This window comes from Danio rerio, chromosome 15, assembly GCF_052040795.2.
Source record: "Danio rerio strain M-AB ecotype USA chromosome 15, GRCz13ab, whole genome shotgun sequence".
NCBI lineage: Eukaryota > Metazoa > Chordata > Actinopteri > Cypriniformes > Danionidae > Danio > Danio rerio.
In genome coordinates, this window is record NC_141035.1 from 43,888,301 (window position 1) to 43,910,984 (window position 22,684).

A 22,684-nucleotide genomic window follows, 5' to 3' on the forward strand; every position below is an offset into this window, starting at 1 on the left:
TTTTTCTTTCTATCGTGACATACATCCTTAAAACAGTCAAAAAAAATCTGATGCAGTGCATCATTCTATTCTTTGGGAGCGAATTAGATTGTTGGAAAATGGGTGTTTATAAAAAAAATTAAGAAAGATTGGATTGATGAAGGCAGGACAGAAAGGAGTAATTTAAGGCTCTATTTTAACGATCTAGGCACATAATCTAAAGCAAATGGCGCAAAAGCATTAAGGGCGTGTCCCATATAAGGATAGGAACATACGGTTTGCACGCGGGTGCATGGTCTAACAGGATTGTGCTTATTCCCTTAATGAGTTATGGGTGTGTTTTGAGCATAACGTGTATTAAACAAATCACAGTTTCATCTTCCATTCCCTTTAAGAGTCAGTTGTGTCGCGCCATAGCGCATTTGCTATTTACATGGTGGACTTTGCAAGTAAAAAACAGAATGCTTCACTAGCAAGAAAACAGTTAAACAGACCATCTGCAGCGTAATGATAAAGAACGAGTCTCTTTTATTCAGTCTCTTTGCTTTGTCTTTACTTTACTTATACTCTTTACTCCTTTACTTTAGTGAAGTAAGGATACGGTGTTGTACGCACTCCAATGAAGACATCCATTAGCCTACATATTTAATTTAGTTTAAGCGCAAATATTTGTTTTAAAACTATTTCTAAATCCAGTTCTAATTTCCAGCTATCAAATAAATTAACAATAATAACGAGTTATATCCAAAGACGAGTCCAATTGCCCCATATGAAGCATACATCTCCAACAAACTGTAAACTGTAAGATAGGGCCTTTAATTTCAATCTAAATTTAAAAGCAATTTAATAAAGAATTTAATCCTCAAGTGCATAGATACATCATTTATAACAAGCACTTCTATATAAATATAAAAATAAGAACAGTACGTTTTTATTTCATTCTGACTTTAGAATAGTAAAAGTGCATTCGTAGACACCCTACCGCAGTGCGATTTGGATCATGCTTTTAGATCGTTAAAATAGAGCCCCAAGTGTAAACAGGCCTTATTTGTTTCTTTAATTGAGCTTCTTGCTTCTGAACAAGAGATTAGACCCAATTCCTCTGTCAGAAAGGCTTTTGACATTCCAGTTAAAAACAATTAAAAGTCCGCCTGCTTTCTTCCACTTGCCTTTCAATCTTGTCACGAGGAAGGACGAGGGAGAGGGAAGTCGAACTGAGTTGTAATAAGTGAGAGGAACAGAGATGGATCAGAAATCAGATACGCTGAGAGATATTGACAGGGCGAAAGAAATAGAGCAGACACTGGCAGATCCACACGAGGAGGACAAAATGGAGAAGAAGAGGGAGAAAGGGATCAGAGGAAATGGGCGTCTGTGGAAGTTGACAGTGATTTGGAGAGAGCATAAATGATTTAAGCATGTTTGATTCAGGAATGTTAGTCATTAGAGCTGAACGATTCTGAATAAAATGAGAACCTGAAGTTGTGTTGGTTTAAAAAGAGATCCTGCAATTCTGAAATGACAAACAAACTAAATAATGGTAAACATTTTAATGCTGCCTTCAATGTTGAAGTTGATTTTGAAGTCAACTTTAAACTGACTTAAAACTTCAAGTTATTTCTATAACTTGAATTTCTATAACTTAAATAACACAATTGGAATCTGAGTACACTGTCGCCTCACAGCAAGAATGTCGCTGGTTTAAGTCCCGGCTGGGCCAGGTGGCAATTCTATGAGGAGTTTGCATGTCCCCTCCATCTTTTTTTCCCATTTTTTTTGCAAATATTGACAATGTCTTAATTATTTTATGAAACATCTGATATTGTGATTCTCAAGTATGGTAGGAAAATGTTTTTTTGTCATTTAAACAGCTTAATATTATTGATTAGGGGTGTCACGATTTCGATTTTTAATCGAAATCGATCGAAATTTATGCTCAATTCTGATTATCGAATCAAAAAATAGAATCGTCGATGCTGCCACGCCCCCATGTCACGTCAGCTTGGCTTGCCAAGCAGGAAAAAAACAGGCTTGTTGAAGTGCTTGTTAAACTGCAGAAGCAGGAGACCCGTCGACAGAACTTAAACCCTCTCCTCTTTCAATGAAGTCGCCGGTGTTTAAGCATTTTGGATTTCCAGTGAGTTATGTTGACAACTTTCGTGTTGTCGACAAAAAAACAGTTTTGCAAGCTCTGCTATGTACGTATTACGTACGGTTCGTCCGATAGACAACACCAGCATCGCGATCCTCCGCCCGCCCCCGTTGCAAATCCGCTCGTGAAAAGTACACACTCAGGACCTGTTTACACTGTCTTTGTTTTTAAATGGCATTTTAGAACGACAACGATTTGACATCCACAGTGGCGTGTAGCATTTCTGAGCAGCCCTCCTTCCTCTCTACCTCTGAAAATGCACATCACGTGACCACACAGACGCATACACAGCCATGCGCTCGAGACAGCAGGTTCAGGCAGTCAGAGGACTGCTTCAATCTTTCACTCACTTGTACTTTGTCATTTTAGCGAACACCTCAGATACTGTTGGCTGGTTTCTGTTGGTTGTGCGTCTTTTTTACCGACGCCATTATAACGACACAGATCACTGCCTATTCCCGAGTCCCGCAGAAAAAGTGATTGACAGGTGGTAATTATGTGTGTATCTTGCCTTTATTCATTTACTGTGTGATTTGTTTATGGGTAAAACAAAGACCATGCAGGTCAGGTAGTTTAAACGGTAGGCTACAAATAATTAAAGAAATTAATTTTCGAATCGATTAGTGCCTTTAGAATAGAAAATGTAATCGAATCGAGAATTTGGAGGATTGTGACCCTTATTATAGATCATATTATTTGATCTATAATGGATTATGGGTGTAACCAGGTTAGTTTGCGCTACAGTGGAGAGATTAAAGCTGCTGGATTTACAACATTTATTTTACCAGACTCTCCCAAAATACACAAAATGAAGTGGCTGTTTAACTGGGAGAAGAATAGAGTAAACTTTCTAGTTATCTAAACAGTGTGCTGAATTATAAACTGCAAAAAATACTTACTTGGACTCTTTAATCACGAAGCATTTTCTAGACAAGCAATAAAATATTGTCTTGTTTTCAGAAATAATTCAAAATTTATAATCCACTAAATAATCTGCTAATAGTGTAAGCAAAACAATGCTGTTTTCTAAACTCAAGAATATTTTTTACTTCTTGATTTAAGGATTTTTAGATTTTTGCACTAGAATTAACACAAAAATTCTAAGATTTTTTTTTTTGCAGTGAATAACACATCATCTGATTATGTTTAAAAACAATATTACTATTTATAGAAATCAGCTTGTGTTTTACAAACCTTAAGTGTTATGTTTTGCGATTAATTATGTGTATTTAAATGTCTGAAACCTAAAATAAACATTATTTGTTTGAAAACACTAATAAATTGTGATTTATGACAAGTGTGTTTACTGGAAAGCAGATTTAAATTTGGCAGTAGATCACGTGACAAATTGAATGCCCTAATCACACTGGTGTGATCGTGTGTCAAAAACGTAATAAAATACCCCTTAATTTACTCAAATGCATCATCTTTTATCAGTAGGCGAATCAGCATGTTTAATTAATCTCTTAAACGAATTATTCAGTGACAAATATTTATTAAAGGATTCTTGTCAACTATATCTGCATGTTAACAGTATAACTGTTGAAGCATCAAGTTGTTTCAACGACTACCACTAAAATCAGTGTTTATATGCGAACTATAAAATGTAATCATAGAACTTCTGAGACAATCTGAATGTTTGTAACCCTTGAAATAATAATAATGATGCTAAAAGCTGATTCATAACCAAATCTGAAGATTGCTTAATCGAGCTTAAATGCGATTTTGAATGTACATTGCAAAAACGCTTTTCTAAATTAGATTTTTTTTTTGTTTTTAGACCAAATATCCAAAAATTCTTAAATCAAGAACCATTTTCTAGACAAGCAAAACATTGTCTTGCTTTCTGAAATAATAAGCCAAAATTAAGTAAGTTTTTCCTTAGAGCAAGCTAAATAATCTGCTAATGATGTAAGCAAATGTTGTTTTCTAAAAATTTGGGAATATTTTTAACTTCTTGATTTAAAGACTTTTTTTCATTTTTGCACTAAAATTAAGACTAATTCTAAGAAAATATTTTTTTTTTGCAGTGAAGAACACACATCGTCTGACTATGTTTAAAAACAATTATTACTGTTTATAGACATCAGCTTGTATTTTACAAACCATAAGTGTTATGTTTTGCTATTACTTATGTGTATTTAAATGTCTGAGACCTAAAACAAACTTTATTTGTTTGAAAACACTGATAAATTGTGATTTATGACAAGCGTGTTTGCAGGAACGTAGATTGGAATTTGGTCACGTGACAAACCGAATGCTCTAATCACACTGGGGTGACCGTGTGTCAAAAGTTTAATTAATACAATACCCAGTGATTTACACAAATACATCATGTTTTATCACTAGCTGAAATATTTATTACATATTAAAAGTGTAATTGTTAAAGCGTCAAGTTGTTTTTAAGACTACCACTAAAATTAGTGTTTATATGCGAACTTTAATGTCACACAACCAGCGATCGCTTTTCAGAGATCGCTGGTTCTCATACGAACTCTCAAAACTACATTTCCGCATTTCCCAGGACTACATTTTCATACATGCACTGCTCCCAAACACGCACGCCTGTTCATTCATCTATCCTGATTGCAATCACCAGCTGAACCTTGTCACAGACTGATATCACTCCATTCATAAGCCACTCATTCACGCTTCCAGTTTGCCGAGTCTTGTTTGCATCTTTGTGACATTACAACGCGTTTCCCTGTCTTGTTTTGTCCGTGTTAGACCTAAGCCTTGTCACCCTTGTTCTCTAGTTTAGCCGCCTGCCTTTCGACCTTTTGCCTGTTTATCGTTTATGATTCTGGACTGTCTATAGATACCCGTTTGCACCTGAAGACCACTGCTTGCCTGACATTGAATAAACCTGCATATTGGATCTTACCCTCTGTTGTGTCACTCCCCCCAGTCGTTACATATGAACTATTATCATAGAACTTCTGTGACAATCAGAATATTTGTAACCCTATAAATAAAAATATTAAGAGGGCAGCACAGTGGTGCAGTGGGTAGCGCAAGAAGGTTGCTGGTTCGAGCCCCAGCTGGGTCAGTTGGTGTTTCTGTGTGGGGTTTGCATGTCCTCCCTGTGTTTGCGTGGGTTTCCTCCGAGTGCTCCATTTCCCCCACAGTCCAAACACATGCGCTTTAGGTAAATTGAATGAGCTAAATTGGCCTGAGTGTATGAGTGTGATTGAGTGTGTGGATGTTTCTCAGTTCTGGATTGCAGTTGGAAAGGCATCCGCTGTTTAAAACATATGCTGAATAAGTTGGTGATCCACGATTAATAAAGGGACTACGGTGAAGGAAAATGAATGAATGAATGTAGACAATATTTTTCGCTTGTCTAGTAAATGCTTTTTGATTTAGGAAGTTTAAATATTTGGACTATAATCAAGACCAAAAAAAAAAAAAAACCTCTAAGTAAGATTGTCAAAGCTTTAAAAAGTAAATGATTTGCGATTTATTAAAAATGAAAAATCACATGGGTGTTTCAATTGAGATTGCGATCAATTAATCGTGCAGCTCCATAGCCGTTTATCTTGTTCATAAAATACAGCACTTTCCTAATATCTATGCTAATATATTAGATGAATGACTACTAGTGGACTGGAAATCTTGAGCAATAAATTAAGTGTGAATTGAGCATTAGACATTTGGATGATAAACGCTATGGAGAATTAATCTAAAATGATCATCTTTTAGGGATTCTTTTTCCCAGGTGCATTTAATCGATACACACTGAATGTATGTATCCATTGCAAAACCCATCTGAGTTCTGTAAAGCATGTGTGTGTGTATGTGTGTGTGTGTGTGTGGCAGTGTGTGTGTGTGTTTGTGTTCAATATTTCGTTGAACTTCATCTGAACTCCATCTGCTAAATAAAATGCTAATACAACCTGATCTAAAGGGAACACAATCTTGCACCCAGCAAAGCAGCACACAATACACGCACGCAAGAAACCATCTGCTAAAGCCAGTGTACGTTCACACACAAGCACTGTAAAGGAGATCTCATGTCACAGACACCGCTTTTAAGCTAATGGATCTGAACTTCGCGTGAACCTCACAGTCCAAAAACTACTGCACCTGAGCCTGTCGTACACTCACGCAAACGCTCCAGACACGCAATATATCCACCACAGTTCACATGCTGTTGTCAGATTTCCTTGCTTGCTTTCCATTCCATTGCATGCAGAGTTTTTACTACTCTTGGAAATTCTGCCTGGGGAAAATGTGTCCAAAAATATTCGACTTATTTTCTAGTGTCGGGAAAAAAGCATTGGTGCATTGTGTCATGATTTTATAGAAAAGTAATTATTCATGCATTTTTATTGGACTTTTGGAAATGAGTCTGCTTTTTGTAGCCATAATTAACAAGAATTAATTTCTTCTCCAAAGGGCAGGGACAGATTTGTTATTCCTGTGCCCTGACCCAACAAGAAGTGTTGGGAGTGTCATATATTTTGTCTAAAATCCCTGCTTTAAATTGGAGAAGTAAAAAAAATAATAATTTACATTTATGCACTCTCATTGGTTTAAAGTCCTGCTTCATTTAAATATTCTCAGATTAGCTGTGCTGTATTATATAGCAGATTGAGACAGACAGTGGAAGGTTTGACAAAATAAAACAACGCAAATGAAATGTAATGCCACTAAAATAAATAAATAAATAAATAAATTCTTCCACCAAACAATAGATTCTCAGAAACAGTTTTGAATGCAACAATTAAGTGGTTGCCAAGCAACACAGACACAGCACCATGCAAAGAGCTTAGAATGACCAAGAGGCGACACTCTAGTGTAATTTGGGAAACAGCCACTAGAGGGTGCGGCGGCCATTTTGGAATGAAAACTCCAATAGAACAACAGGATATTATAAGTCTGTTAAAGAAACTATTAAAAGTGCTGATGATTGTGATAGTAAGTGTTGTTTTGTCGTCTTTCAGGTTTTATCTCAGCTTTAATGCGCTTTTTAAATAAATAAATAAATATAAAACAAAGCAGCTGCTTGCCATCGCGACAGTAATGAGATCCAATGGACGGCCGATCACTTTCACTCCAAAATAGCGGAATCCGGGGCTGTTGCTGGGCGCTGCTGTTGCAATGGAATGTTCTATTGAGTGTCGCCTCTTGGTCATTCTAAGCTCTTTGACCATACCAAAGTCCCTTTAAGGCAAGTCATTTCACTCGGCAGCCATCTTTGAAACGCCTCTCGGGCAGTATGCTCGGGCACTCTGTTTAAATGGGGAAACATCAAATTCTCTATAACTGCTTGCCACGCTTACCATTACATTACATATTATGAATAACCAATGAAATTAAACAACAGCTGTCTCTTTAGTTTCATTTCTAAATGTTCATATCACACAAAGTCTGTAAAAACTCACGTCTGGTCCGAGCCCCTCCCTCGGAGAGTTGTCATCCTATAGTGATCGCTGATGGGCTCCTGTACTAGAAAGCGGGCTTTATTCGCCATATAGTGATTGCTGATTGGCTCCTGTACTAGAAAGCGGGCTTTATTCGCCATATAGCGATTGCTGATTGGCTCCTGTACTAGAAGGCAGGGCTTTAATTGCCATTCTGACAGTTAAACTTTTTAGGGATGTACCAATACAACATCTTAACTTCCGATACGATACCGATATTGCAGCCTTCAGTACGAACTGATACCGATACAAATCCGATATCAGCACAAATCATGAATACTTTACTTTTACCTATTTCGTTGAGTGAATGTATGAATGGCTAGATCAAACTGAGAACAAAAGTTAGCAACAGTAAGTATGAAAAAAAACAACCAATTTATTAACTATTGGTTGCATAAATTTGAACGTTTTACATAAGAATATATGAAAAGAATTAAAGAATAAATATTGAGACCCTGAAAAATATCTTAATTGAATAAACAAAATATATATTTGTAAATGCAAAATACTAATTAAAGGTCACTTCAGTTATTTAATTTTTACCTTCAGCAAATGGTTGAAACAGCTGAGAGCAGGAACATAAGAAAAAAATATATTGGTTAATACTGACCAACTGCTAAAGGTTGAGTGTTCAAACTTTTTGATGAATTCTTGATCCAGTTTTGAGCTGAAAAATATCTGTCACACTGGGCAGCAGAAATAAGGAGTTATTGTTATAGTTTAATGTTAAATTAATAAAAATGTGCAGTATGGTTAGTACAAACATTTACATGATCAGATCTATTTAATCTGTGTTTGTATCATAAGAAGAGTATGGCCGTATAAAAATAAAACATTGTTAATTTTATAATAATATATATTGCACGTATTATCCTTAACATAAGTATACTTGTAGTAGCTGGATTGAAACACACCTTTTCTCCACAGCACATACAATAATGTGACTTTTAAGAATAATTTTATTTATCAAAATGCATTTTATTTGCATAAAATTGCACAGATTCCACCCTACTGCCCACATGGGAAAGGTACGACAATGTAAAGAAAGACAGAACTGCAAACTCATGTGCAAATCTGACACTGTTTATCAGAGCACTTTTATCTTTCTGGGCTTTTCAAAGAAGAGTTAAACATGTTAATGCCTCTATATCAAATTTTCCTTCTGCCAGAAAGTAACACCATTCTTTCTTTTAAACTGTAATGGCCCTCAGCAACAGAATGATTTCTTATTCTTATTTAACAGGCAATTAAAACAGCAAAAATGTTTGGCATTGAACACCTTTTACATGACAGCTATAGAAAACGAAAGCAGAATCCGGGACATGTTAGGCGATTTAGAAATGTTGGTCGAATGCATTTTTTAAGTCCCAAATAGAGGACATGTCTGGGAAAAGAGGATGTATTGTCATCCTAAATAATGAGCTGGATCAGTCTATTTAGTAAAAGGCTTTTCTTCGCATGTCCTCACACTTATCTCAAAGCTACTACCAAAGTCAGATGTCCAGCGTGTCTCCGAAGTCTGAAGCTGCAGAGCACCCGAGTCTGTGGAGCTTCTCACGCACACAGAACCGGGCCGCTGAGGTAAAGTCTTATGTGTGGGAAGTTCTGGTGTTGAATTGGGTATCACACTGGATGAACCACAATATGCCATGACCGAATTGTAACGTAAACCTTTTTAAATGAGGCTCGCACGATGTTGCTTAGCAGCGTTTACAAAACAATGTAACTTAAAGATCGCTTGACGTGAAGTGAATAAACCTGTAGACATGTGGCGTTGTTGATTACGTCAGCGTGTGCCACTGTTACAATAGATTTCTATCGTAAAACACCATAACCTAGAATGAAGAGCATGTTAAATCCTAAAGGGACTTTGCTAGCAAGCAGTGTTGTGATCACGTGGGCTTTGTACACTGGCTCTGGACGCTGCTGGATAGAATAGCTTTAACGGAGTTTAAAGCGAATCGGACTGCTTATATCGGAGATTTTTAACGCAGTCTGATATAGTTTTTTTGACTGATATCAGACCTATTTCCGATATCAATTTTGGACATCCCTAACACTTTTCCCCGTGCTGCTTAGTTTGAGCAAATTTGATGAATGCGATCATGCGTGTTGATCTGAAGAGAGTCGCTCTCACTGTACTGCATGCGTTGCACGCATCCGTTTCCTAAGCGACAGGAACAATTGCCTGATCACCGGAATGGGGAAGTCCTAGAGTAAAATGAGAAATTATGATACAGCAGTGTTTTGGACAATGAAAAAACTGTCTTTACGCTGTTTTCATCTGCTTTTATATTATTTGTTTCTATTTTATTTATGCTTGTCTCTTTTATTTCTGTTTATGCAAATCACATAGAATTGCCACTGTGTATGAAATGTGCTATATAAGTAAACTTGCCTTGCCTTGTGTTGTCAGTTTGATGGAGATGTTTTCTTACTTTGCTGGTGTTTGCAGCATGTTAAACTCTCTCGGCCACCATAGTTTACACCAAAAGGCAATTTAAATAGTCACTTAAGTCAGGGGAGGCCAAACTACGGCCCGCGGGCCATCTGCGGTCCTCAATCAGTTTTGTGGCGGCCCGCGAGGCTTTTTATAAATATTAATAGAATCTGGCCCGCTATACAAAAATGAACATAATTCAAAAAATAACCACCGGGTATCGCTATGACGCACCTACATGTACAATTAGGCAGCAGTTCCTGTAATGAAGCAAAACGAACCGAACAAACTGAAGGAAACATAATTGTTAATCACGTTTTGGCGAGCCATGTTACAATCAAGAAAAAGAAAAAATAATCAGTGAGAGCAGGAAATTTTAGTCATGTTGGGGCAAAGAATATTTCTTCACAGAGGTCAGTGGAATATGTGTCTGTTTAATTTGCCAGGAATCAGTTGCAGTAATGAAGGAATATAATATTAAAAGACATTATGAAACAAAACATCAGGCCTTCAGCTTTTACACTGGTGCCGAATGAGATCAAAAAGTAAAACAATTAGCAGCTGCTCTATCAGCTCAACAACAGCAGTTTTTTCATGCTAATAAAGTGCAAGAAAATTCTACGCTAGCTAGTTATGCACAGGAAACCTTTCACTGATGGAGAATTTATATAGGAGTGTCTGATGAGTGTTGCAACTGTAATTTGCCCAGAGAAGATTCAAGATTTTAAAAACGTAAGTCTTTCTAGAAACACAGTTGAAATAATTAAAATAACTCCATAATACACACACACACACACATATATATATATATATATATATATATATATATATATATATATATATATATTTATTTATATATATATATATATATATATATATATATATATATATATATATATATATATATATGTATGTATGCGTGTCTCTGTGATGTATGTAAAATTTGGCCAGGGACGACGGTTTTTTTTTTGCATCTGGCCCTCGGCCCAAAAAGTTTAGACACCCCTGACTTAAGTAGAGGCAAATATTTAGTGGGTAGTGCAAAATATGTAGAATGCGCAACAAGTTTGTCATAAATGCACAGAAATTTCTCACAATTCTAGAGCAAGTGACACTGCTTTGCATTTGCTGAGAACTTAGCATAACACCATATCTGAGATCTTGTGTTTGAACTCATCCTTCTGTGTGTTTGTATTTGTGTGTTCTTTAGGCAATGCATTTGTAGTAAGTCTGGCATTCGCCGACCTGCTGGTGGTTTGCTATCCATACCCTCTGGTCCTCCATGCCATGCTGCACGCGGGCTGGCTCCCAGGAGAGATGGAGTGCAAGGTCAGTGGCTTCCTGATGGGTGCGAGCGTCATCGGCTCCATCTTCAACATCACCGCCATCGCCATCAACCGCTACTGCTTCATCTGTCAAGCCAACACTTACGAGAAGATCTACGGCCGAGCTGGGACGCTAGTGCTCCTGACGCTAGTATGGGTTCTCACCGCTATCGCTATTCTTCCAAACCTGTCGCTTGGGTCGCTGACGTATGACCCGCGCGTTTATTCCTGCACCTTCAGTCAGACGACAAGTGCGGGATACACCATCGCAGTGGTGACTGTGCATTTTCTGCTTCCTATCGCTGTGGTTACCTTCTGCTATCTGAGGATTTGGGTGCTGGTTCTTCGCGTGAGGAGGCGGGTCACAACTGATGTCAGGCCACGCCTCCGTCCTAGTGAGTTGCGCCATTTCTTGACCATGTTTGTGGTTTTTGTGTTATTCGCTGTGTGTTGGGCGCCGCTCAATCTGATTGGCCTGGCTGTAGCAGTGGACCCACCTCGGGTCGGGCCATTGGTCCCTGATTGGCTGTTCGTGATGAGTTATTTCATGGCATACTTTAACTCCTGCCTGAACGCTGTAGTGTATGGACTGCTCAATCAGAACTTCCGCAGAGAATATCGCAGGATTCTTCTGTCGCTTTGTAAGCCACGCCTCTTCCTGCAGGAGACATCAAAAGGCGGGACTGAGCGCAGCAACAAGCAGTCACCTGGCAACAATAACAACGACGATCAGCCCAAAGCAAACACAATATAATCAACCCACCATGCAGTTAAAGGATCGGTTCACTTCCAGAATAAAAAGTCTGTAATATTTTAGGTCTGCTTATTAAGTCGTAAAGAAATTATGTTCTGTTTTGTTTTCTGAGCAATATATTTTTCTTCATGTTGTGGACTTATATGGTGCTCAATGGTTTGAACTTTTGCGGTTTCAATGCAGCTCAAGCTTTTGTGCTTAAAATGATCATTGATTATATAATTTTAATTATAATTATAATTATAATTCCTTACATTTAAATAGTGCATTTGTGGACACTCAAGGGGCTTTACACATTTTTGGGGGGAATCTCCTCATCCACCATCAGTGTGCAGCTTTCTGGATGACGTGACGGCAGGCATAGTTTGCCAGACCGCACACCACACACCAGCTGATTGGTGGAGAGAAGAGACAGATTGATGAAGTCAGTTATAATATGGGGATGGTTAGGAGGCCATAATGGACAGAAGCCAGTGGGTAAATTTGGCCAGGATGCAGAGGTTAAACCCCTATTCCTTTTCGAAGGACATCCTGGGATTTTTAACGACCACAGAGAGTCAAGACTTCGGTTTAACATCTCATCCAAAAGACGACCTTTCATTTTGCTAGGTATGACACTTAATCCAAGACTGGGATTGTGTAGAACCTTTTGAAGTTTCGTTGAAATTGCCATTTGGTACCACTAAATGGAGAAAAATCCTTGAATGTTTTTCATCAATTACCTTAATTACTTTTTGATCGAACATTAATTATTAAACCTTAAATTCGAACATGAAAATAAAGGCGAAAGTAGTTTGTTGCCTGTAGCTTGACACATGACAGGTCCTCCCTGACAAGCACAGAGCATCAACATAACATCATGGGACGTTGCATTTTGGGTGGAGATGAAAATCAGGTTGACGTCAAAATCTGATGTCAGTGTCAAACATCGGACAGGCGTTAAATTTTGATCACTTTCCATCGCAACCTAAAATAACCAACAACCAAATACCAACATATTACCACTTTCACAGCTGAAAGAAATTGGATTTTGGTTGTCAAACCAGACGAATAAATGTCAGTATTTGACATCAGTATGAAGTTAGTTTAAGATGTTGGCTCGATGATGGATTTTGGTCACTTTCCAACGCAACCTAAAATCCACCAAATATCAACATCTAATGATGTTACAGTTTGATGTTGTGTGGACGTTACCACTATGACGTCTATCAGATGTTGGATTTTGGTTGCCAAACCTGAAGAATAAATGTCAGTATTTGACGTCAATATGACGTTGGTTTAAAATGTTGGCTAGACGTTGGATTTTCGTCACTTTCCAACACAACCTAAAATCCACCAAATATCAACATCTAATGATGTTACAGTTTGATGTTGTGTGGACGTTATCACTATGACGTCTATCAGATGTTGGATTTTGTTTGCCAAACCTGAAGAATAAATGTCAGTATTTGACGTCAATATGACGTTGGTTTAAAATGTTGGCTAGACGTTGGATTTTGGTCACTTTCCAACACAACGTAAAATCCACCAAATATCAGCGTCATTTGACATTGCTATTGGACATCAAAATAACATTTTCTGTGGATGCTGGCTAGACGTAGAGTTTTGGTAACCTAACATCATGACCTAAATCTAACCTAATATTAAAGTCTTATGACATTGTGTGCCTGCTGCACTAGTAATGTGACTGAAAACGATGAATGCGCTCATCTAGTGAATGAACAGAGCATTATTGTTGAGACTAAAATTTAGATAAAATGATAAAATCTAACCAACCTTCTGTTAAAGCATTTTGTTAAAATCCATTGCATTGCGCCGTTCATACATTAAATGAGCAGATGAGAGCATGCACATTCAGTCAAATTACTGGCACAGCAGACCAGTCATGTTTATGTTAAGCCATTTTCGTTGACATTGCTAACACTGTGACCCTAAGAAAAAAAGAAGTGAACATCTTGGATGACGAGGGGGTTAATAATCAGGAAACTCTTATTCTGGAAGTGAACAAATCCTTTAACTGTTGACAGAAATCAAAGAGAGAATGCTGCAAAACACATCCACAAATGTTTTATGTCTCACTTCAGATACCACACTCTGCAAAAAAAAGAAAACAGAAAAAAGAATTACCTTATGGGTTGGAAATTATTATAATCCTCAGTATTAGAGAAGTTAATTACATCTCACACGTGTTACAATCACATTCAATTAACGCATGCCAATGATTGAGAACAGTGCAATAAGTCATTACCAGACTAAAGGTGCAAGCTGGAGACAGAAGGACCGCAGAGCTTAGTTTTATAGTTGGAGGCTGTATTTATTTTTTCTCTCAGCCATCCATAAATACTCATCTCTCACAAGAAGGCAGCACCCCGAGGACTCGTACAGTTTCACAAGTGCTTCCCCATAACAACATTACAGAAACGCTCCCTAAACGCTCACACATTTGTGACCGCTCAGCACCTTGACATACGTTTTCCCTGCGCTCCAATAGAGTTAGCACTTTTGGCACTGTAAGTACACTAGAGCCTCCCCCTCGTGCTATGCAACCAATTAATTTCAAACTCAATGGAGAAAGTGTAAAACTAGGGCTCCCTTAGGTTTGCAGCAAAAAAAAAAAGAAAAAGTTATTCAAACGTTCCCCCAAAACACTAGAGCAACGCTCTTGTAAAACTCCCCTATTGCTATGCAAACTCAACACGAGCAACTCCCACAGCTGCATCCATGTGAACACTGTGGAAACCTTCCTAAAACGTTCCCACAACGTTCCTTTACTAAACGATTGCAAGAAGTTTTTCTTTTATTCTCTGTAGGTTTAAAAAAAATGAAACGCTCTTTATGTTTGTGCATCATGTTTGCACATACAGCATACATAAATAACTGTACACACAGATGAGCAAAGTAATGCTGCAGTTTAGCATTGAATAAATAAAGTGAGTTCAAATGATCCTGAGAAATTAATAAAACATTATGAGCATAGGGATCCACATTTATATAAAAAATCTGAGATTTGCTTTTATTTTCTTAAAGGGGACCTATTATGCACAAATCACATTTACATACCTGTCAAGCCCCCTGTTTTTCCCGGGATTCTTCAGTATTTCACAGTTCTATCCTGCTATTATTTCGTAAAGGTATTTTCCCGTATTTCCAATCTTTCTATGAAGGGTGGCAATAAACATTAAAGAGCCGATCCTCCATGTACACAACACATACTACCAAACCACCAGGGAACGCCTCTTGCTCTTGAATGTTAGTCTGTTCTGTGCTTTCATTTTATTTAGGCATGAAAACACTTTTGAATTAATATTAAAACAGTGTGATTCCCTGCTTTTTCATTATAGGTGTCGTTCATAATCTAATGAAAAAACGATTCATTCATTGCTCTTTAATCAGAATGTGTCTGTTATACAGTGAAGATAAGATTAATGAGATTTGATAACTTGATTCTATTTTTTTACAACTTAATAGCTATTAATTTAATAAGCTAAATTGTTTGTTAATTTATTTGCTGCTAATATATACAAATATATTTATTTTTTTCTTTTTGTAAATAATAATAATAAAACATATTACTGAGCGTTTGCTGAGCTCGGGATATTCATATCCCAATGTTGACAAGTGCATTTATAAAGGGGTATAAACACAGTTGTGTGGCAATGGTCTGTGATTAAAGGCAACCTTTAAATGTAATGTGAATTATATTTGTTATAATTACACTTCATAAAAAGAGTCTGTAGAAACACTTTGATTGACATTTTCCCTTTTTTATGTGTCATCAGAGGGGGAAAGCCCCAACTATTAGTGCTGATCTCTCCTTCATTAGCATGAGCAGCCCTGAGTGAGAAGCAGCCGGTCATCATTAGAGTTTTGAATCTGCTGCTGTGTTGACAAATAGGCGTTTCTAGCTCCACCCCCTTTTAAAAAGAGGCCGTGGCACACAATCTCATTTGAATTTAAAGCAACAGTCACCAAAACGGCATAATTTTGATCAATGCTTATAGGGGCTGTTTGTGGGGTATTTTGAGCTGAAACTTCACATAATCTAGAGACCTCAGAGACTTATTTCACATCTTGTAAAAAATGGCATAATAGTTTCCCTTTAACCCTTTAAGAGTCGCATTATAAATAATAATAATAATAATGATACGAAATCCTCATTAATATACGTATTTTATACGTACTTACTTTAAAACACCAGCATGTAGCTTTTGTCATTTTGTCAAACTTTAAAGTGCCAGTTTTTTTGTCTAAATAAAAAAACAGTAATACTGAAGGACCTTATGCTTCATCAAAAAAACAGATATAGAAGTAGTTTTCTTAAATCATCAATACATACTTAATGATTTTTAGACAAGTCTAAACTGCATTAATCTTAACTCAAGCTATAATTATAATCAGATTTATGCATTTGAGGAAAATTTCATATATATTATGTTTTTATGCAGTGCAGGGTGAAGGGTTTTAATGTATTACAGTACACAAAGATACTCCTGATATTTTTAAAGATTCACTCACATTTCATGTAATAAAAAGCCTAACGTTGATTTTAGTACTTTTAAATTTGCTCATCCAGTAGTAGTAGTTTGTCTGTTGGTGATGAGATGTTGCCGCATGATGGGTTACATTAAAAAAAAACATAATGCAGGATTTATTTAGAATTTTTAGAAAACAGATAGTAAATTACAAATAATTTAACATCTTTTTTTACTGAAAGAATATTTTGTATTATTACTCCAAAAACCTATTATTTGTATTATTATTCCTCCAAAAATAGACTTTTTTATTGTAAAAAATGTATCATTTATATTACTGATTAGCTACTGTTTCACACAAAATGTTATGGATTCAATTGCATTGCAAATTTATTGCAATTTCAGTTGGCAGGAGTTTAATAATGTAATTTAGCAAATTTTGTTGTTGTTAGCTTTTGTTTTTAGGGTGCTTTCACACTAGCCCTTTTGGTCCGCACCCGGGTTCATTTGACGTCATAGTACGGTATGTTTAGCTAGTGTAAACGTGTCTTCTGAACTCAGGTGTGCACCTGTGAACCATACTCGAGTCTAACTGAAAGGGGTGGTCTGGTGTACTGTTTGTGCAAACTCTGGTCCGGTTCACTTCTGATATAAATGCAACCAAATAACGAAAGTGAACAGCCAACTGTACGACAGACTTTAGTTTTCATAACGTTCATTCATGTGTACACATATGTGTATCACCTACCTTGGCAACAAGCGGGACTGACCCAGTGCAAACCCTGATAATGGGCCCTATCATATACCCGGCGCAAGGCACGACGCAATAGTTGTTTGCTAGTTTCAGCTTGGTGCAAGAGTCGTTTTGACGTTTTGCACCATAATGTTTAAATAGCAAATGCATTTGCACTCATATGTGCGCCCATAGGTGTTCTGGTCTAAAAAAGAAGGCGTATTGTGGTGCATTGCTGGCGAGCTGCTATTTTGAGGAACTTAAATAGAATGTTCAAATAGATCAGATCAAAGCTGGTCTATTGTCCAGCGCAGAGCGCGTTAGTTGTGCGCCTCGCTTACACACTGCTTAATACAGACAAGGTGTACACGCAAATATCTTTACACATGAAAAATAATTAAAATATTAAGGATATATATAGGATATATTAAGAATAAATAGCCTATAGGATATAAATATAAAGGATTAAATATTACAAAACTTATTATTTTACTAGCCTACATAAATATAAAAACCAAACTTTCATGCCTTTTTCATCTCGGGAGGCTTTTTCAATTTATTCATAACATATTGCTTTTGTATAATGTTATTATTATTATCAGTTTTATTTATTATATCCATATTTATATTTGTTCTATTAAAAACAAGCTTAGATTTGTCCACCTGTCAGGTTTTAGACCATATGGGGCACAGCATGTGTATTAGGATATAACTCAGTTGTTTGAACACACTTCGTTATTATTGTTCATTTATTAGTTTGCTGGAAATTAGAACTGAATTTAGAAAAAGTTTTGAAACAAATCTGTGCGCTTAACAAATGAAATAAATTATTTATAGGCTAATTAATGTCTGTGCGTTCAAGGTTTCCCTATCCACGAGAGCGAAAGTGAAAGTACGCCCTAATTGCTTTTGCGTTTTGCGCATGGATCGTCAAAATAGAGCCGAATATCTGCTTGTCTCCACTGAAAATGACTTCTGCAGAAATCATGTGATGTTCTGGACATTTTTAAATTTATTTTTGCAGCAGATGGACGCAGACGGATAGACCGGATACAGAGTGGCTCTCTGTATTTTGATTTTGCAGAATGACCGTGATATGCGGACGTCTCCATTTTGTTGCTTTGCTTTTGAAGCTATCACCTAGCAACATCTGTACACGAAGCAGCAGCTTGATGACGCAAGCGTAGCGGGGTTTAGAAAAGAAAAAAGACGGTGTAAGCACGAACCAGCCGAGAAAGTGGCTAGGGGGGACAATCAAACTTGGGTTCGGTCCAGGCAATTGAACCAAGTGTGAAAGCACCCTTAGAGTACTGAAGAGATTAGCATTACTAAAGCCTTACTAATTTGTTCCAATTTATTCCCAACATTCATGCAAAGAAAATGTTTAATACATTTTTAATTCCCCACATTCTGCATTTACCTCAGACAGCTTTTAAAGTTTTTCAGTATCCTGGAAAGGATTTAAGTAAAATACTTATAAAATAAGATTCTACTATAATAATAATTGTCAATCAGTAGACTTTAAACTGTGTGTACATTGTTTGTGTGTATATGATCTCTTTAAGCCTCAAAAGTTAAAAACTAGAATTTGCCAAAAAAAATAAAAAAGGTGAATTCACTAAGCATTCAAATGCAAAAACCCTCACTATAAACACCCGCAATTCACTTTAACTACAGATCTAACACTTAAAAGCAACTGACGTGATCAGGAATTGCATTGCAGAAATTCCATTCTGCAATTAAAAAGCATTAATGTTGTGGTTGTGTTTGCCTAATTTGCATAGTTACTTTAGTATCCCAGGTGCTAGAAAATACGCAATTAAACTATCAGCTATTAGCACAATTCATGCCTAGTGATTTCCCCACTGAGTCATAGACATTGGTTTACCCTATTCACAGTAATCAGTGGATCTTCCCGTTCAGGGTCAGATTTAAGCCTCAAATATTAAGTACTCCAAATTATTAATACACGAAGCACTAAGGTTTTAGTGATTTATTTTGAAGGCCTATAAACGTTCACTAAAGGAACTTCGGTTCTGATTGCGCTTAGTAATAATGCTTTATGAAAGACATCAATGCACTTATGACATCTTAAGTATAGTTTAATCATTAAATATTGTGAGAAATTACATTTAATTGCATTTTATATAATATGCTGGACCATGGCACACTTAGCAGGTCTGTAATGAAATTTTAACCTATATTTAAAGGGGCTATATGTACAAATGTTAACGTGTTAATTGCTTTTTTTTTTTGGCATCACGAAACCAGTAATAAGCAAAAGTTATAAAAACAAGAGTTTTTCTGACTTCAGAGGTTGTCTATTAAAGTCTGTTGATAGATTCTTATGCCAATGCTTATAATGGTCAGAATAGTGCTGAACAGGCAATGCTTTAATGTCAAAGTGACATCCAAAGTAATGGATCAATTAAAATGATACCCTCGCATAGCCAAATCTATATAAATCTATAGTGTCTAATATACTTTATGGTTAAATTATCATAACATTTCCATTTTTAGTTGAGGCCTGTGAATTGCTGTTTTCTCAGCTCTCAACTATTTGTTTTTATCTTATTTGTTGTGTGTTTTATTTTAGAAAAACATTGGATAAGTAGCACATTGGAATGGAAAAACACATTCTGTGAATGGTCATGAAGTCATGTGACCAATTCAGCTGGAATTATGAACAACATCCCTGCAGGCACAGGATTTCAACATGACGCATATTGACATTGTACCCCAACATACCCTAATATCGAGGGGACATTGGATTTTGTTTGGAAATGAAAATCAGGTTGACGTCAGAAGCCAATGTCAATGTTCAATATTCAACCTAAAATCATCCAAATATCAGCGTCTAATTATGTAACACATTGACGCTGTGTGGACATTACCACTCTGACATCTATCAGACGTTGTATTTTTGTCACTTTCTAACACAATCTAAAATTAAGCAAATATCAACAGAATTTGACGTTGTTATTGGACATCAAAATAACCTTGTCCTTAATCGCTGTCTAGACATTGAATTTTGGTTTGACCTGATGTCATGACCCACAGTAAATCTAACCTAATATTAACGTCTTATAATGTTGTGTGCCTGCTGGGGTTGTACAGCCATTGTTTTGGATGCTCTCCTTTTGGTGCAGCATTGTTAAAGATAAATGTTTTTCAGAAGAAATGTTTACTTTATTCTTCATTCCAGTCTATTCTTAATCACTTTTGCAACTTAATACTCCTGTGTTACTCGCAGTAACAACCCCATCTCAATGACGTTCCATTTATAAAACTCGACAAACTGCTGCAACGTTAAAAAGAGCTGGAAAGTAAAAACAGTTGGAAATGACGTAGCTCAAAGTATCATAGTATTTTCAGTCAGTGAGAATGATTAACATTTGCGAAATTACTAAAAGCGACGCAGTGGCGCAGTGTGTAGCACGTTCGCCTCACAGCAAGAAGGTCGCTGGTTCGATCCTCGGCTCAGTTGCCGTTTCTGTGTGGAGTTTGCATGTTCTCCCTTCATGTGGGTTACCTCCGGGTGCTCTGGTTTCCCCCACAGTCAAAAGACATGCAGTACAGGTGAATTGGCTAGGCTAAATTGTCCATAGTGTGTGTGAGTGTGTGTGGATATTTCGTAAGGTAGGGTTGCGGCTGGAAGGGCATCCGCTGCGTAAAAACTTGCTGGATAAGTTGGTGGTTTATTCTGCTGTGGCGACTCGGATTAATAAAGGGACTAAGCCGACAAGAAAATGAATAAATGAATGAAATTACTAAAAATGATAGTGTGGATAGAGAGAGTGTTATTAAATTAAAACACTGTTTAAATGTATTCATATCAGTAAAGACGTAACCTACATTGAAAAAAAAAAAAACGATTCATTGCATTTACTTAATTTTTTAAGGTAAGTGGTTGCAAACAATGTATATGGGCTGAATTTAGACAAATTAAATTTAGTAATGTTCAACTTCATTCGTTCGGTTAAATTCAGCCTATATCAATTGTTCGCAAACACTTACATTACTGTACTTACTGTAAATCCAATGAATAATTATTTATTTTGTGTAATTTGAGTCTTTCGTACGTTATATTTGCACAACTGCAAGCAGTTAGTTAGTGCTGCAGTTCACTTAATGGCCACCGGTGTCGCCACTAAAAAAACGTTTCTGAATTCGACATACAACCCCTTTAAATATATGCAGTTTTTAGTATGCGTCCCAGTTAATGTTAATAAAACCAAAGAGCTTAGAATCACTAAGAGGCGACACTAGTGCAATTTGGGAAACTCCATTTTGGAACGAAAACTCCAATAGAACAACAGCATACCATAAGTCTGTAAAATAAACTATTAAAAGTGCTGATGATTGTGATTGTAAGTGTATTGTCGTCTTTCAGGTTGTATCTTAGCTTTAATGCGCTTTTTAGATAAATAAATAAAAAACAAAGCAGCTGCTTGCCATCGCGACAGCAATAAGATCCAATGGACAGCCGATCGCTTTGACTCCAAAATGGCAGAATCCGGGGCTGTTGCTTGGCGCTGCTGTTGCAATGGAACGTTCTATTGAGTGTCGCCTCTTGGTCATTCTAAGCTCTTTGATAAAACCCAAACACCATATGGTCCGGGGGTGCTCAGGGTGTTTAAAAAAAAAAAAAGTTTACCTGACTGCATTTCAACTTCTTAGTAACAGTAAACTATTTAGGTGCGAGTTCATATCAGACCATGCGAACGGCGAGTTTTGACATCATTAATTTGCATATTTAAAACACAATAGGCCACAGTCGCCTCTGAGGGCGGCTCTAAAGCACAAATGCAGATGTTGTGAGAAAGAGAGTGGCATATTTGTTCTGTTTACAGTTACAGTGTTATCTTAGTAATGGAGTTTGTCGCAGGACAGTGAACGACTCCATGTGTCTCTATGCATTTAAAACACGTCACACCATCAATCACAAATATCTTAGTATTCCAGCGGAGTGCCCGAGCGCTCGTGTATCGTACTGTTTATATGGGTATTCCTCGTTTTGACTCCTTGTTTTGAGTATTTTATATTGGTTTCTCTCATGGGTAAGATGAGAGTAGACTAATCTTAGTAACTTCTATGAGTATCCCGTCCTTCTGACCGCGACGGGGTCTCGTGCTCATTTCTTAGTACCTTTGATGAATAATCTCTGTATTTATGACAAATGCTTGTTTAGTAATCTCTTTGTCTTGGTAAATCTGATGAGTGCTGGCATCTTTGTATCTGCAGTTAGTATTCTCGTCTCTGAATTTTTGATGAGTACTCCTCCTTTAAAAATGACAGAAGAGCTTTTATCCAGCACCTGTAAAGTGATATTCCCTTTGGTGGAATAATTATGTTGTGCTTCGCTCAGAACGGAGAAATATATTATTATTATTGTATGTGTTT

The 22,684-nt window shown here is 36.8% G+C and overlaps 1 protein-coding gene and 1 long non-coding RNA gene across 3 annotated transcripts in view; one reads left to right on the top strand and one right to left on the bottom strand.

Annotated features, from left to right (window-relative positions):
* Nucleotides 1–12,133, top strand: part of mtnr1ba (melatonin receptor type 1Ba) — a 47,998-nt gene extending 35,865 nt beyond the window's left edge. Inside the window, exon 2 of one of the 2 annotated variants that reach the window (XM_087282411.1) lies at nucleotides 11,208–12,133. In XM_087282411.1, the coding sequence (XP_087138537.1) occupies nucleotides 11,285–12,076 (792 nt within the window). In that variant the 5' untranslated portion in view covers nucleotides 11,208–11,284 and the 3' untranslated portion in view covers nucleotides 12,077–12,133. The remainder of the gene's footprint in view (nucleotides 1–11,207) is intronic. The other variant, NM_131395.1, reaches the window with a different exon arrangement.
* LOC147840688 (uncharacterized) overlaps nucleotides 1–22,684 on the bottom strand; it is a 53,319-nt gene that overhangs the window by 8,397 nt on the left and 22,238 nt on the right. The gene's annotated exons all lie outside the window — the stretch shown is intronic.